The sequence below is a fragment of the Cariama cristata genome, unplaced genomic scaffold (assembly GCF_000690535.1).
Source record: "Cariama cristata isolate BGI_N322 unplaced genomic scaffold, ASM69053v1 scaffold38192, whole genome shotgun sequence".
NCBI classification, from domain to species: Eukaryota; Metazoa; Chordata; class Aves; order Cariamiformes; family Cariamidae; genus Cariama; species Cariama cristata.
Window position 1 is genome coordinate 1 of NW_009602739.1, and position 12,988 is coordinate 12,988.

General features: G+C 40.9%; 2 protein-coding genes across 2 annotated transcripts; one reads left to right on the forward strand and one right to left on the reverse strand.

The window, feature by feature from the left end:
* The first annotated feature begins 118 nt into the window (after window positions 1-118).
* RPL9 (ribosomal protein L9) lies at window positions 119-4,923 on the forward strand. Its single transcript, XM_009694900.1, has 7 exons — window positions 119-178; window positions 261-376; window positions 1,225-1,320; window positions 1,645-1,777; window positions 3,195-3,275; window positions 3,765-3,884; window positions 4,907-4,923. Exons 1-6 carry the CDS (start codon window positions 133-135, stop codon window positions 3,869-3,871), a joined length of 579 nt encoding a protein of 192 aa, XP_009693202.1. The 5' UTR covers window positions 119-132; the 3' UTR covers window positions 3,872-3,884; window positions 4,907-4,923.
* Window positions 4,924-7,756: 2,833 nt separating this feature from the next.
* On the reverse strand, window positions 7,757-12,894 carry KLB (klotho beta; the record flags this gene model as incomplete). The annotated part of the gene is made up of 3 exons (XM_009694901.1): window positions 7,757-8,176; window positions 9,908-11,051; window positions 12,626-12,894. Coding segments are annotated over 3 exons (1,775 nt in total), but the record flags the coding sequence as incomplete, so codon positions are not given.
* Window positions 12,895-12,988: the final 94 nt, after the last annotated feature.

The window sequence follows — 12,988 nt, forward strand, 5'->3', positions numbered from 1 at the left end:
CAGACCGGGTGGGGGCATCGGGTCGGCGCTCCGTAGTTGCGCGTTCCCGGGTACGTGCGAGAGAGGAGCGGGAAGGGCGCAGAGGGGCCTTGCCTTGAGCTTCTGCAGCTTTTTTCGGTTGTCCTTTGTAGAATGAAGACCATTCTCAGCAACCAGACCGTTGACATCCCCGAGCAAGGTATGTCTGCCTGTGCGTTTGAAAGGCGTTTTGTGGTGCTGACCCTGCAGCCGATTAACGTGTGTCTGCTTTTGATTTCCAGTCAGTGTTTCACTGAAGGGCCGGACAGTCATTGTAAAGGGCCCCAGAGGAACCTTGCGAAGGGATTTTAACCACATCAATGTGGAACTGTCCCTCTTGGGAAAGAAACACAAGAAGGTGAGTGCTGCAGAGGTCGTTTCGCTGCCAGGAGAGGGAGGGTAGCTTTACAATTAGCTTAAAAACTTCTTGGTAATGTAAGAGATGGAACCAAAATGTTTAGCTGCAGGTACGTTATTTAACTTTTCACTTGTTTCTGCGTTTTCTGGAAGAGGCTGGTCTCATGGAACCTTGGGATCTCCTTGGGCACCGTGGAAGTTGTGCAGTTGTGTGATGTTGGAGTGAATTTGTTGATTGATTTCCTTTCTAGTTACAATCAGTTACTGGGAAAGGGATTGATCATCATATGCTGTGTTTTATAAACTGGCAAGTTTTAGCTAGAAAAAACTAAATCTATATGTTTAACTTTCAGGATTGGCAAGTTACATTAGATGTTTTCTAAATAGATGAATAATATTTTTGTAAGGTCTTAAGAATTACAAAAAAAGGGGAAGAGTAGCTGATTTCAGCTACTTTTTCAGAAGCATCTTGTGTTTCATTAAAACACTGGACCCACACACAGCGTTTCATTTAAAAGTTTATAGATTGTACGTAGGAGACTGACTTTGGAACAACGTGTTTACCATTTGATAATACATCTTTCAACTTAAGATGTCAGAGTGTCTATCCCAGCTTCTTTGAAGATTTGTTAGCAATGAGACACGAAGAAAATGCTTCTCATACGTTTTGGGGGCTTAGGACTTTAAAGACTTGAGCTAGGTGGGCCTTTAATAGCCTGTCAAACAAAATATTTAGGTGGGCTTTTGGGTAGTTTACCTGAACTTTTGCTCTTAGTTTGTCACAAAAATGTTTCATTTTTAGTCTTGAAGTGTAGCTGAAAGCTTTGTTAATATTTTTTGTTAACACAGCTGCGTGTTGACAAGTGGTGGGGTAACAGAAAGGAGCTGGCAACAGTTCGCACAATTTGCAGCCATGTACAGAACATGATAAAGGGTGTCACACTGGTAAGTTTTATTTTGAAATGCGATAATTCCTGTCACTGTTGTTGCTCAAAATAGACAGTGTTTTACTTTAGTGAGAGCTTTTCTAAGCATCCAAGATGTACCTTTCTCTCTCTCTTTCTTTTTACTTTTTTTTTCTTGCACTTACTGTCAAACAAGTTCTGCAGGTGGAAGAAAGCAGGAACGTCTCTTGGGCTCAGTGTCTTGCCCTTGTTAAGAAACTTTTTTCAGTATATTTGGTCTAGATTTCTCCTGTAAGCTTAATGCATGTGTTTTACTTTTTGGACATGTTCTGCTTTCAATATCTGATGATGTCCTTTGTCACAGGGCTTTCGTTACAAGATGAGGTCAGTGTATGCTCACTTCCCAATCAACGTAGTTATACAGGATAATGGCTCACTTGTGGAAATCCGAAACTTCTTGGGAGAGAAGTACATACGCAGAGTGCGTATGAGGCCAGGTGAGCATATCTGGAGATGTACTTTACTATTTCTAACCAGGGTTTCTAAACTATTTCCTTTGGGTACTGCCACTGATAACAGGAGATAGTGAATGATTGTTGAAGTGGCATTTGCCTGTCTGAATTTATGTAATCTTATGATACTTTTGTCAGTGTTCAGATTTATTATTAATAATGCTTTTGTAATTAATTTTTAGTGAAGAGAGCTAGCTAATAACTAGTTTAGAGCTAGTTACTGTAATATGAGTTCCAAGGAGCCCAGTGTTTACTTTCATCATTGTGAGACTTCTGACAGTTGGTAAACTGTACGTGCTTAATTTTAGATTTGTGTTTCTGTTTTAAACATTGTACGTGAACTAGTTTCACACCACATTGTATCTTTCATCTCTGAGTGTTGTTGTATTTTGAATTTCCTGATTGTCTAGGAGCATGTATGATAAAGTTCAAAATGATCATCTTACCTGTTGGTTTTACATCTTGCATACTTCAAGTTCTAGCAAAATGTCGTAACGGAGTAGGCATTTGATGGAGCTTGTTAAACTTCCGAAAGGAGGAGACAAAACGTGTCGTAAACACGGTTACCTTAAGACTGTAGGAAGGACTTTTCATATTCCTTTTTTTTATGTAGTTCCACTTCTGATGAAGGTATGAATAAGGATATTTAATGTGACTGATGGTGTTTTGGGGTGGCTTTAGATGAAAACATCAGACTTGTCCAAAAACACTGGCTTTGACCTTGATTTACTGTGGGATTTAAGGGTGGGTTTGATTATTGTACTTGAATTTTTTATTTTTTTTTTAAGCCTGCATTTACTTCAAAGATAGTGAAGTGCTGGCTTAAAAGCTAACATCTATTGACTAAATAGATCAAACTATAAAAACTTAACTTGTGTTATTCTCCTTGCAACTGGAAGTTTCCCGTTAGACTCTTGAATGTCCTAGTGTTTACTCTGTGTGGGTATTCGCAGTATTGCTAGTATAAACGTGGTGCTTGACATGTCAGGGGGCAGGGAGGGGCTTTAGTGACTTTTGATTGGGATGACTCCAGCTTTGTCTTGATGAACGTAGGAACGTGGAAAATGGCACCACCTAGCTGACGAAACCCTGCTGGCAAAATCTCTGGATTGTAGACAGTGTTGGTGATTAATGCTGTAATGTAGTAATATTTAAGTAGGAATATCACTTAGTTGCCTTCAATCCAGAGCATGACTTGCACTAATCTTTGAGTTCTGAAACTGTGTGAAGGAGGATAACCCTGGAAGGGATTTGGGGGACTCTTAACAAAGTCATAGAAGCTAATTATTGCCTAAAATAGTACTTTCTAGATCTGTAAATTGGGACAGGACATGAGTACTCTTTCTTTAGTATGCCTAATATCTTCACCAACAATGTAGATTGTGCATTTTCCTTTCTGTAGGTGTTTCCTGTGCAGTATCTCAAGCCCAGAAAGATGAGCTGATCCTTGAAGGGAATGACATTGAATTGGTCTCCAATTCAGGTTTGTGAAAGTAGATGCATGGGAAGATAGAATGATACAGCCACTTTTATCTGAAGATGTCAGCTTAGCAAACTGTCTTTTTCCTCAAACCCTGAGGTAAACGACAGCTGGGAATTTTTTTTCCCTCTAGTTACCATAATTGCTTTTCATAGTTTCTTACGCTTTTTCTAAAATTAGAGATGTTTTTACAAGTCCACAGAACCTTTTTTTTTTGTGTGTGTCAGAATTGATGGCCTTTTTGGTACCAAAGTTTTCAGCTTTTGAGTTATACGAGTGTGCAGTAATAAACTGTCACTGCCCCAAGTTGCCAAGACAGGCTCAGTCTGCGTTTCACATTCTGTTTTCATTAGACTCAACAGGATTTCAAGTTTGTAATTCCTTTCTCCAGATGCCAGTTTCATTTATTAGTTGAAATATTGGAGGGTAAACAAAGGCTACGAGTTGGCTTGGACCTCTTGCTTTGTGCTGATGGTCTTGCTTTGTCTGCAGCTGCCTTGATCCAGCAAGCCACTACGGTCAAGAACAAGGATATCAGGAAATTCTTGGATGGTATCTATGTCTCTGAGAAAGGAACAGTACAGCAGGCAGATGAGTAGAACTCGTTAATAGGTTGGTATCATCTTGACACAGATTGTACATCTTCCGTGAGGAGATGGTTACTTGATCTGGGGACTTGACAAGCTTTATCTACTTTAACAAGGTTGTGGTTAAGCAGGTTCCCAACAGGGATGCAGTTGTGCTTGTAAAAGGCATCATAAGAGGTATCATAAAACTTAAATTTTGCTAGGTCTTTTGACAGCAACTTTCCATCTCTCATCAGCTTGGTACTATGCTACTGTATGGAGAAATACCTAACTTGAAAGTGCTGTATTCTGTGCTCGTTACCATGGTGGCTGAGAATTTAAAACCAGCTGACCTAGCATGACAAGACCAGTTTACAGCTCTTTACAGAGACTTAAGTTAATGTTCCTCCTGGTTGGACACTGACTTCACTAAAAAAAGTCGTCAGCACAGAATTTATATATAAAGGTCTTCTGTGTAGTTTGTATGTAAATGCTTGTAAACAAAGGTCAGTTTAACAAGGACAACTATTTACATTGTGCATGTACATTTGTTACTGCAGTTGAGTATAAGGACTTGGGGATAATTTAGGAATTTTAACTGCTAAAGAAATTTGATGCATTTCAGCTATGTTTGGTTCCTTGCATGGTACAAAACACTTGTGCAGCATGAGACAGGATGACTTGCAAATAAAATAAATGTTGTGTGCCTTCTGAACCTAAGCTTGAGACAAAGGATGCACATGAAGTGACTTTCATAAACTTAATTATTTTTTTTTTTACCACCAACCAGGTACCAGACACTTGCAAGCTACTGAAAAAATGTTTTTTTAGTGCTGTTCCAAGTTCTTGAGAGATGGAACAACTTGTTACCTTCTTGTTAAAGTCTTGAGCCGTTGTGTTTGAAGGCATCTTTTAAGTAATCTTGTCTGAATAAAATTAAGCAAATTCTTAGAGCTATTACTGTCTGTCTTGCATTAAAACTATATCAGATAAATTAACTTGTCATATGTCTATAAACTTTCATGTTTACAGTGCTAAAACCTTTCTAAAAGCTCTTTTTATTTACAGTTGTCTGGATCCTGAAACATCACCGTGAGACATCATATGAGCAAGTGCCAGCTTGAAGAATCTGATAGAAAACCTGAACACCATGAGAGGTTTAATAAAATAAAACGTATTTCATATCTCGACCTCTTTTTTTTTTTAAGAACTAAATGGTGATTGCGTGAACCTGTTCAAGATCTTTGGCTTTTGGAGAAGCAGATTGTCAGAGGGTAATGTGAGATAATGTTGGCAATGTGTACTCGTTGGTTTACCAGTCTTTGAGAACATCCAGGCTGAATGAAGTCTGATGGTTTTGAAACCTCATGCCGGTAGAGTGTGGACCCAGTGTGTAAAGCCATGAAGTGGTAGTTTTAAATCCTAGCATTAAGAAATAGCAAAAGCATTGTTCTCACAGAAAGGAGACTAGTGTTCTTTCACATCATTTCAGAACCTCAGACTGCAAAACCTGATTTCCGTGTACAATTTCTGGAAGGGAATTCAGGCTTGTGATGACGGAATCAGAAGTAGATTAAAAACAAAACTGGCATCAGTAGGACCAGATTTATAAGACCATTTAAACTAAATATGGAGACAGAAGAAGTAGACTGAAAATAGGATGCATTAGCTATATCGCTCAATTAAGAAAACCAAGGACTTGAGCTCAGGGTTCAGGCAGAGCTTATTGCTGAGTGGTTTGTGTCATCTGGGGGATACAGCTCTGTTTTTTTTCTTGGTTACTAATCTTGCCATGCAGCAACATCTAATGGGGATGTCGTGCCATTTCTGAGCCATGGTAAAATCCACTTTGTCACTTGTTACATTTAATTTTGAAAAAAGATTCACAGAAAATACTGGCGTAGTGCAGAAACATACCTGGCAACAAGTGGCTAAAGCTTAATATTGAGGAAACCATTACTGCATGCCTAAGAAATTCAGGAAATGGCCCAAGGCACCCACTTGTTTGATTGTGCTGCGTTCAGCGGGGATGTGTGGCACTGCTGTCTCTCAGTCTGGGAAAGTACTGGTACCAAACTTGGCTGATGTGGAAGTTGTACATGGCCTGCTTGGCATTTTTAAGATCGGTTCTTGTGCTGTTCAAACTGCCAAAATTGTCTGTGCTCCCACAATGCATGCAGAATTCAAGAGGAGTTTCCCTGTAGTACGCTCCAGTTGGATTCTGCAGTTGCTGTGATAACTACTCAGTTTCTTTGGGTGATGGAAGGATGCATGCAGGTTGGCTGTGCTGGTAGAACATCTAGTATAAAATGGGCTGGAGTCCCTCATCGTTTTACTAGTGCTTCGCTTTCAAATTAATGAACCTTCTGTGCTGTTGACCCATACTTGAAATATAATGGAGAAATAGTCTCATGCATTTATGAACTGAGACTTGAGGTTGGGTCAAGTGTTGGGAGTTTGGGGTTCAGTCAATTGTGCGTGTCTTCCAAGTAGTGCTTCCACAAAGTTTCTAGTAGTCTGCAAGTGACTTTAATACTTTATTATAGTACATTAGCATTTACCTTGTGTTTGATGCTATCTTGTGTGTTCAGATGCAGCTGGAAAAGACAATGTGTTTATATGCGTCATCTCTTCAGGGGTGCTGGGGTACAGATAAAGTGCGTCTATCTGTTTTGGGGACCTTAAGACTGAGGTAACTAACTTCTAGTGGGAGCAGGTTGGGGGTTTCACTGTGTTTTGAAAATGGTACTAGACACTGGAAAAGAAGGTTGTAAAGTGGAGGGAACAGGAATTTAACTGATAGCTCTTTTTACCCCTCGCTCCATTTCTAGAGCAGGTTCTCTACCTCTCTCCAAAGGTGTGTGGTACCTGCCTGGGCAGTGATGTTCTGATGCAATGACTGAAGAGGCTGGCCAATGTAAATTGTAAATGATGGTGCAGTTTACGGGAAAAACCTGTTGGGCTCATTTTGAGATGATCAAAACCAGACCAAGGGAAACGACTGGGTTTGGTCCCTGAAAAATTTAAATGAGATAGCAGGTTCATTTATCCTTTAAGAGCGTTATGACTGGGTTGGTAGCTGTTTAATGCAGCAATAGCAGTAAGCTTCTCTTGTGGTTTTATCCCATCTGTGGCTTGCACTGCCACTTGACCAGAACTAAGATGATAATATATATTTATTTCTACAAAAAAGTGCAATTTAGAATTATATTCATCACTCTCTTGAGTGGGTTAATAGTTACTATTTATTTTGATGTTCTCTGCCAGTAAATTTTTTATGGCTGCCCCATTTTAGAGATGAAAAATAGTGATTGTATATTATTTTGACTTGTTTCCTGTGAGTCCAGTTACATTTGCTTACAATATTAACATCTGATCTCTACTTCACCCAGTCTGTAAGAGATACAGGTATGTTGTTCAATAACAGAGTGAACTTGGATGTGGTTTTTTGGAGGTACCTTCAGAAGCTGGCCCAGGACATTTCATTCTTGGTGTTGTAGTTAGTTGAAATTTTGTGGGTTTTCATAACACTTTTATTTGTAAACCCTAACAAGCTGCAGTTTCATGCTCAACAACATTCATAACATGAATATACATCACACGACACTTTGGTCCAGAGGTTCATACAAAAGTGCATATCAGTTCTCACAGCTCAATACCTCTTTTCAAGTCAAACTGAAAGGTCATTCCAAGGCACAGGAGAGTCATAAAATGTTCCTCTTTTTTTTTTTTTTTTAAATAGATGAATTTATCTTCTATGTACAGTAGGTGGATAAAAGTAATTTCACTAGAAACAAATGTCATCATAGCTCTTCTTCCTGTGTATACGATTACTTTCCTGTTTTTGAACGAAACGCTTGGTGTGTATGACTGGAGTGACTCACGTAGTGCATTTCTACAGTTGTCTGATGTGCATCGTCCTCCGTAGAATGCAAACAGTGATCTATCTCACCAAAAGTGGGCTTGTGCCCCCTTTTTAAAATGAAACACAGATGCACTGGATGCTTTTTGACTTAAAACGTTTTCTTCTTTTTCTTTTGTGGAAAACAATAATGGTTAAAAGCAAGATAAGGGTAGAGAAAAGGCAGCAGGCAAAGAATATCAACGGCTTCTTCTGAGAAATAAACAAGCAGAAGCTACACTGCTTTTCTTGGCTGGAGGGATCGCAGACTGAATAGGCAGCAGGAAAGCCGTTGTTGCTTATCCAGGGATTGTAAAATTTTATTGAAGGCTTTCCTTTTGAATCTGAAGTGAAGAATCCAAATCTGGGCTTAGATTTTTCTTCAGTCAGCTTAAATGCATAGTAGCCTTTAATTTTGACTTTATCAATGTAGTATGCTGGGAAGAGGGGAAAAAAAAAACCAAAATCAAATGTTAATAAAACCTTGTATGACCTTCAGACTTTCTGGTAATGAGTTCAGATTTCAAATTATTATCAATTAAAAAAGTGTAATTGCATCGTAAAATATTTACTTACACTTACCGCTGCTAATAAAGCTCAGCTGTCTTAAGTAGTAACAGTGCATCAGTGTTTTAAAAAAAAAAAATTCAGAATTTGGGAATTTTCTGGACCTACTCTGTGAAAGCTGGATTTGAACGGGGTTAGAGCTGGGATCTTGCTTTCCTGGGAAAAGCCAGATGCTGCTCTTTACTGAACCGCACTGCAATGCCTCAAGGGGAGCAGCTGCTCATGGGTGCCGTGAGAGGAACACTCTGAAAATTCCTGCCCTGCTCCAAACCCAGCCGCTCAGCCCTGCAGCATGCATGACTATGTTGTACTGCTGCACCCAAGTGTTGGGTGAAAATACTTTAATGAAATGATACATAGCAGTCCTTCGTGAATAAACATCTCTCCAATTCATGTGTAAGCAGGGAGCATAGTTGGGGATGTGACTCAGACTAAGCAAGAACATTGTAAATTGAGAGGATCTTCCTGTGAGTGAAGTGTCATGCTATCTGAAAATTAAAATGGGAATACTATGATGAAGTGCCCTTTACACAACCTTTTCCTTTAATAACTTATTTCCTGTAACAACTTACTGTTCTTTTGTTTGCAATGTGAAATTAGAGTGGAAAGTAAATCTGCAAATGCTCATTAGTTCTATAGTAATTGAGAAAGAGCTAAGCACTGAGGAGGGAATACTGTGTTTCTTGTTGGTGTCTAAAAGCAATCTGAAGCCATGCTTAGCCATGAGTAAGACCTGTCTCATTTTGTACAAGAGAGGAGAAACCAGGATACGTAAGCTATGTTTGGGGAAAGGTTCCTCAGAAAAGCTTTTAGACGCCCCACGTCCTGATCAGGTAACTTGCTGGTGCTCACCAGTAGGGAATAGTGAGCGCAGGGATGTGTTGTACGTCTCATTTTGGCTGTGGTATGGTTCAGGCCTTTCTGGTATCCTGTGGCTCGCTGCTTTCCCTCTAATGTTAAAGAAGAGGGATGGGAGGGGTGAGGTTCCTGCAGCATTTCTCATTCAATAATCTATTGCTGAAGATCATTGCCTTGAACATTTTTGTCCTCTACCTCCATAATTGTTATTAATTTTTCTCTAAAGTGAAGAACTAGATTTCTGTAGGTGCCCAGGAGAAAGCAAGTAGTGGAACAGGAACTAGAGTTTTGACTTTTCCTTCAGCAGCAGCTCCTTAAAAATCTGGTGACCTGTTTTTCTTCTGTATGTCCATCCAGGACAGAGGCTCCCACCTTTCTTTGTAGAGTAGAAATTAGAGTTGTCTCTTGGGAGTTGGTCTGAAGTGCCATCTCCTGCTAACTCTGAATAACTACTCTGCTGTATATGCGTGCCCAGATGGCGTCTCACGTGGTTTAAACTGGAAGCAGCCGTGCATGGCTGCATTTCACGTGAGGGGCTTGATGCCATTGCTTTGTGTTGTATCTGCCCTGAGCGTGACTGCAGAATCAGAGCCCTCAGGGGGCTGAATGCTGATGGCTGGTTCCTATATCTCAACCAGGGCTAAATGCTCTGTCCAGGGCGAGTCTTAGGTGTTCGCGTAAGGAACGCCTGGGTCTGTGCCACGGAAGTGGCTCTGGGGAACTTGAATCTATCATATACTCACCTTTTAAAACCTCTTGTACATATTTTTCCAAGTAATAATTCCGAAGTTCGTCATTGTCTAAGGACTGGTCATCTATTCCGTTTGCTGTGATGTAAATATCGATGTCACCGTAGGTTTTTTTAATCCACCTGAGAACTTTGCGCACTCCCCAAGGCACCACTGCCAAGCGAGAAGGGGAGCTCAGGCAGGTGATATCCTGCAGAAATTGAATGTCACGATCAAATTCATACTGGCTCCCATTCTGAGGTTCGTGAATCACAAATCTGGTGGTGAAATGATTCAGTGCGTAAAAGTCAGCTGCACCTTTGACAAGCTGCTTTTCCTCGCTTGTGAAAGATGGCAATGAAGAGTACGAGAGGCCTTTTCTGTTTTTAAAGCCAATGTATTCCCTCATAGTAGCTGGATAGTCCCCAGTCTTAAATATGGGATCGGCAAACCAGCCTATTTCAAATTGAAGAAACCTGTTGGCAGCTTTTGAATGAGATTCAAAGTAGGGATTGGCAGGCTCAGCCCAGTCCGAATGCAGGGACAGGGACACTTTGCCATACTGAAAGGACCGGTACTGCTCATTGTATATTCTCCAGGCCATGGCATGTGCTATTAATAAATTGTGTGCTGCCCGATATGTATCATTGCTACTCCTATTGTAGACATTGCTTAGCCGGTTAGGCTCATTTATTGTAATCCAAAGTTTAACCAAATCGCCAAGTTCCCGAAAACATAAAGCTGCGTAGTCTTGAAAAGCGTAGGCAGTAGACTGGTTCAGCCATCCTCCTGCCTGCAGCAAAGGACCCGGCAGGCCCAGGTAGGCCTGAGTTGGATAATATAAGGTGACCATGGACTGAATGTTGAGTTTCAGTACTTCGCTAATCACACATCTGTAATACCTAAGAACTTGCCTGTTGACCACGGATAAATCTCCATTGGGTAAAATTAGTGACCAGTCAAGTGCAAATCTGTAATGGGTGATTTTCATTCTTTCCAGGAGGTCAAGTTGCTTTTTAATACTGACAAAATCTGTGCACTGTGCTGGTCGAGTTTTTAGCTTCACCCCTTTAACTTTGTGCAGGAGCCCATCTCCTGTGACGTTCCAGAGGTACAGGCTGGAATCGCAGAACTGCGGTGAGGAAGCCACGGATTCTGCCTGTGAAAATAAAAACGATATGTTACAACAGGGTTTAATTCAATAAATGCCTGCTCATAGTCTGCATTTCTGCCTGTGTTTGGTTGTAGGATTAGTGCTGGATGTCAGAAGGTGCCGCTTAGATGCCCCAAGGGGAAGAGGATAGCCGACTCACCTACACGGGCTTTGCGCTAGTGGTCACCTTCGGAAAACATTAAAATTGCACTCTCCTTTCTATTTAGCTACACGCTGGCATTTGCCTTGCCAGCAGCCTACACAACGTGTATTTTCACACGGATGCACCTCCCAGATCGAGTTCACTCTGTGGTCATGCAAAGAGCAGCTCTCAGGCAGCTGGCCGGAGCACGGGCTGGTCAGAACCAGCACCAGGGTCTATACGAGACAGGCATGGATTATTTTGGCACTGCTGCTGAGATCAACCTTGTGAAACTGTGGCATAGTGTTCCCTGGTCTTACTGGTAGTCCTTCTGCCTATGCAAATATCTGACACAAACAGCTTGTAACATTTAGTTATATCTTTACTATCTCCTACTAGTTAACAAGGTTCTGTGTAGCACTTTTTTTTTTTCCCTATTCCAATTTTTTAAAGTACTTTTTGTAGGATTTGGAATACAATATAGTGAAGTTTAAAATATTTAGATTAAATCTGATTTTTTTAAGAAAACGGACTTTTTCCATGCTGTATATCAACAAAATATATAGAAGCCTTACTTTTTTTTCCTCTGGTTGTCAGTGACTAGGTTAAATTATGGAGTTTTGTTGTTATTTTTTGAGACTGATGTTGGTCATTGGACTATCTTTCTGTATGCGATGACAAAAAGAGTATCCCAACACTGGCTATACATACGGTTAGCTTATCTACCAAATTTAAAGTAGAAATAGATACTGTAGGAACCAGTTTGGAAAAAAGGTGGTATGATGTGTTTTCAAATGTGAGCTCAGATGGTAAAAGCTATATGTGCTGATGTTGGCTATCTTCGCCTGTGGTGTAAGTCTTTTTAAAGAATGGCTTGTTACCCACATCTCAATGGCACTTAGAGCCAGGCTCAACCCAGGAGTCTGTTTCTGCCTTGTTCAGTAGCTTTAGACAAGACCTCGAGCCTGGAGGTAGCTCCGCTCTCACCACCATAACCACCTTGTCCCTGCCCTGTGCCCCCCCCCCCTCTGTCGTGCTGTCATAGGCATCCCCATGGCCACGCTGCGAACTGGACCCCCCTCTGGTTGAAAAATAACCCATGAACAATCGGTTGGGGTCAGCTTCTTGGTCTGAAATTTCCTGATCTGATCTGCCACATGGAGACACGCGCAGAGGGAAGGCGAAGGAGGGCCAGCCTTGGAAGGGCTCCTGCAGCGGGGTCTGCTCCTGCAGGAGCACCCGGCACTCTGTGACTCGCTCACCCAAAAACCTCTAAAGTACACAAAATTGAACCTATGCAGTTATGGCTAGGCTTAACTTTTGTTTGCAGTGTGCACTGAGATTCCTGAACGCTAGGTGCCGTGCACAGTCATTTATTCACAAAATAAAGTTGTTGGTTGCTCGGTCTCCAGTGGTCTTCCCAATATTTTACACTTACCTTGAGAACAGACTCGGTGATACCCCAGGAGAAGTCACAGGAGAACTGAGCTTGCAAGCTTGGAGTAGGCTCCCTTGGGAAGAAGCCATTTTCTCGTATGATTTGTTTATAATAAAGTGCAGATGACTTGGGAATCCTTTCCTTTTTTTCACTTTTGAAATCTACATAAAATAATCCACGCCTGATGTTGTAAGCATGTTGCCATTCGAAGCCATCAAGGAGTGACCAGGCTGTGTAACCAAACACATCTATGTTGTCGTATTTAATAGCTGCATAAGAGAAAGTAACATCCATGAGTCTTATATTCAGTACTCTAACGTATATAAGGAATATTTATGAGAAACGTCTCTTCACTTTGAAAAT

Excerpts from the sequence above, each read along its gene's own strand:
- RPL9 (XM_009694900.1), top strand. The coding sequence starts at position 133 with ATGAAGACCATTCTCAGCAACCAGACCGTTGACATCCCCGAGCAAG. Across the intron at positions 377-1,224 it reads TGGGAAAGAAACACAAGAAG|CTGCGTGTTGACAAGTGGTG; the intron begins GTGAGTGCTGCA and ends TTGTTAACACAG. Across the intron at positions 1,778-3,194 it reads CAGAGTGCGTATGAGGCCAG|GTGTTTCCTGTGCAGTATCT; the intron begins GTGAGCATATCT and ends TCCTTTCTGTAG.